Raw genomic sequence first — 2,526 nt, 5'->3', positions numbered from 1 at the left:
ATTTTATAAAAATAATAATCCAAACACACACTAAAAAAAAGTTGATAACTTGATATATAAAACCCATGACCAAAAAAAAAGAGCAGGTTGTGTATAAAGGTACTTGACCAGGAAAAAAAACTTTGCAGATGAAGGAATAAAGCAAAAGATAGACACTTTCAGGTCCAAAAATCCTCAACGATTATTGGCCATTTTATTCATTTATTCCACAGCATCATTGCATCACCATCCCTTATTTTGTTATTTCCATCCCTCTAAACCCATAAATAAAAGGGAATGCCAAATAAGTTATTTGCATTTTTGTTGTTCAATGTTATAAATTTCCATCCAATTTTCAAAACCATAAAAAAAAATTATACATAACTCAAAGAAAACCAAACGGTAAACTAAAAGTCTAAAACCACTTTGATTTAAAAAAAAAAATAAGAAAATAAAATAATTACATCAAAAATGAGAAAACAGACCATCAGTCCTGATGTACTCAAAATTCAGAGGATGAGGTCGTCCCATTTAGCCCGCCAAACTCGCCATCATGCTGGTTGTGACTCCGGCTTCCTAGACCGGAGTCGAGTAGCTCCTCCCAATCCACGTCTTCCTCCTCCTCTTCCTCTTTGCCCTTCATCATCTCGAAAACCCTCCTTGCCTTTTCCTTCGCTCGTTGACTCCCCACCTCCTTCTCTGCCTTCTCCAGCGCCTCCACCACTCCTGCCGCCTTCGCTAAGGCCTTAAACCTCAACCCTCCGTGACTCAACACGTAAAGCACCGCCACACAGCTCTCCTTTATTGATCCATGAACCGACTCGGACCCAGCCAACAACCCGACCAAACATTCAACCATACCCACATCCAACATTGCAGCCCGCCCATCCGGCCCACAACCCAAATTGCCCAAAATCATCAAAACCCGACCCGTCATCTGACCAGACTTAACCATCCCAACTAAAACCGGAACCGATCCAATCTTAACCAATTTGGTTCTGTTACTTTGAACCATCGACAAATGGTAAAGCGCCAAGGCTGAGTCATGCCGGGTCCGCTCAGTCCCAACTCGAAGCGCGTGAATCAACGGTGGAAGAGCTCCGAGAACACCAATCGCGGTTTTATTATCGTCTTCAAGCGCTAAACTGAAGAGCGCACCGGAAGCGTGTTCCTGCGCCTCAGAGGATCCAACCCTCAAAGCTTCTATCAATGGCGGAACTAACCCTGACCGTACGATCCTCACCTTGTTCGTTTTCTCCAGAGAGAGGTTCACGACACATGCGACGGCATTCACCTGAACCATTTTGTACTTCGAAGCAACGAGGCCACGCAAAGACGAAAGCATCCTTTGGGTGCAGAGTGTGATCCTTGAGTCCTCATTAGTTCTAGTGAGCTTCCTCAGATTCTGCAGAGATTCTTCGATTAAGAAGACTTGATTGCTCCGAAGCTTCGAGATGAATTCTTCGGCTTCTGGGGTTGTTGGCTCGAGTTCGGAGGAAGAAGGTGAAGAGTAGCAGAAGCTTGGTTTCGCAGTGAGTTGAGCGGGTGGGGTGGAGCTCGATGCTGACGTGGCAATAGACTCAACGGAGGAAGAAGAAGAAGAACAAGAAGGGTTCGCTGTTAGCATTCTCTCTCCCACTAACTCGTTTGCGTTGTTTTTGCGGGAGGAAGATGAGAAAATGAGGGTCCGTACGAGGTTGTCGGTGAGGGACCGGTGTGGGGGTTGAGGGAGGAGGGTGGATGACGCGTGGCACCATTTGGAGATGGCGGATTTGAGGGCGAGGTTGGGGATCACGGTGGAAAAATCAGGGGTGGTTCCATCGGAGAGTTGAGGGGTAAAGTTGAGATCCTTGCATGATTGTACCGACGCTCGTTCGAAGGAGTGACCGGAAGATACGATCACGGGGTCAGCCATTAGATTACCGGAGATTGGGCAGATGAACTCTTCCGGCGGTGGAGTTTGGATGGGTTTTGATGACGGCGGTGATCGTTGGAGAGTGAAAATTTTCCTCCATTTCAGCTTTGGTGTGTTGTTTTCCTTTCCTCTGTTGTGGTGGTGGACCATGAGCTTTAGGGTTTGCTGAATCTCCATTTTTAGTTAGTTGGTGAGTTTAGAGGGGAAGTGTGAATGTGAAGTTGTTGATTTTGGTGTCGGTGTTGTTAAGGTGAGGAATTTGAGGAGAATATGGATTCCATATTTCCATGGTTTTGAAACTTTCAAGAATTAGGGAGAGAATTAAGGAAATAGTAACAACATATGAACATAATAACGGAGTTTTAGTTGCTATAAATTAGGGGCAAGTTTGATTTTGAGGAAGGGAATAAGGGCTTGGATGAATCGAATGAGTCTGGGTGAAAGAATTAGGATGGAGGTGGAAGTTGCAGAAGGTTTGGGGTGGTGGGGTTGATGTGAGGTTGCTTTGTGTTTTTGATTCTCTTTTGCTTTTTGAAAATTAGTCCAGCGGTAGAAAGGAAAAGCTGAGGTGATGAATGATGATAAACAATGAATCTTCTGTGAAAAGAGAATGTCACTATAACTGTATTTCT

At 44.7% G+C, this 2,526-nt stretch overlaps 1 protein-coding gene across 1 annotated transcript; it reads right to left on the bottom strand.

The window, feature by feature from the left end:
• LOC107643979 (U-box domain-containing protein 40) lies at positions 372 to 2,515 on the bottom strand. Its single transcript, XM_016347742.2, has one exon. It carries the CDS (start codon positions 2,069 to 2,071, stop codon positions 482 to 484), a length of 1,590 nt encoding a protein of 529 aa, XP_016203228.1. The 5' UTR covers positions 2,072 to 2,515; the 3' UTR covers positions 372 to 481.

Source organism: Arachis ipaensis, chromosome B05 (genome assembly GCF_000816755.2).
Source record: "Arachis ipaensis cultivar K30076 chromosome B05, Araip1.1, whole genome shotgun sequence".
In the NCBI taxonomy this organism is placed as follows: Eukaryota; Viridiplantae; Streptophyta; class Magnoliopsida; order Fabales; family Fabaceae; genus Arachis; species Arachis ipaensis.
The sequence above is the reverse complement of the archived record's forward strand: the minus strand, read 5'-3'. Positions and strand labels throughout refer to the sequence as shown.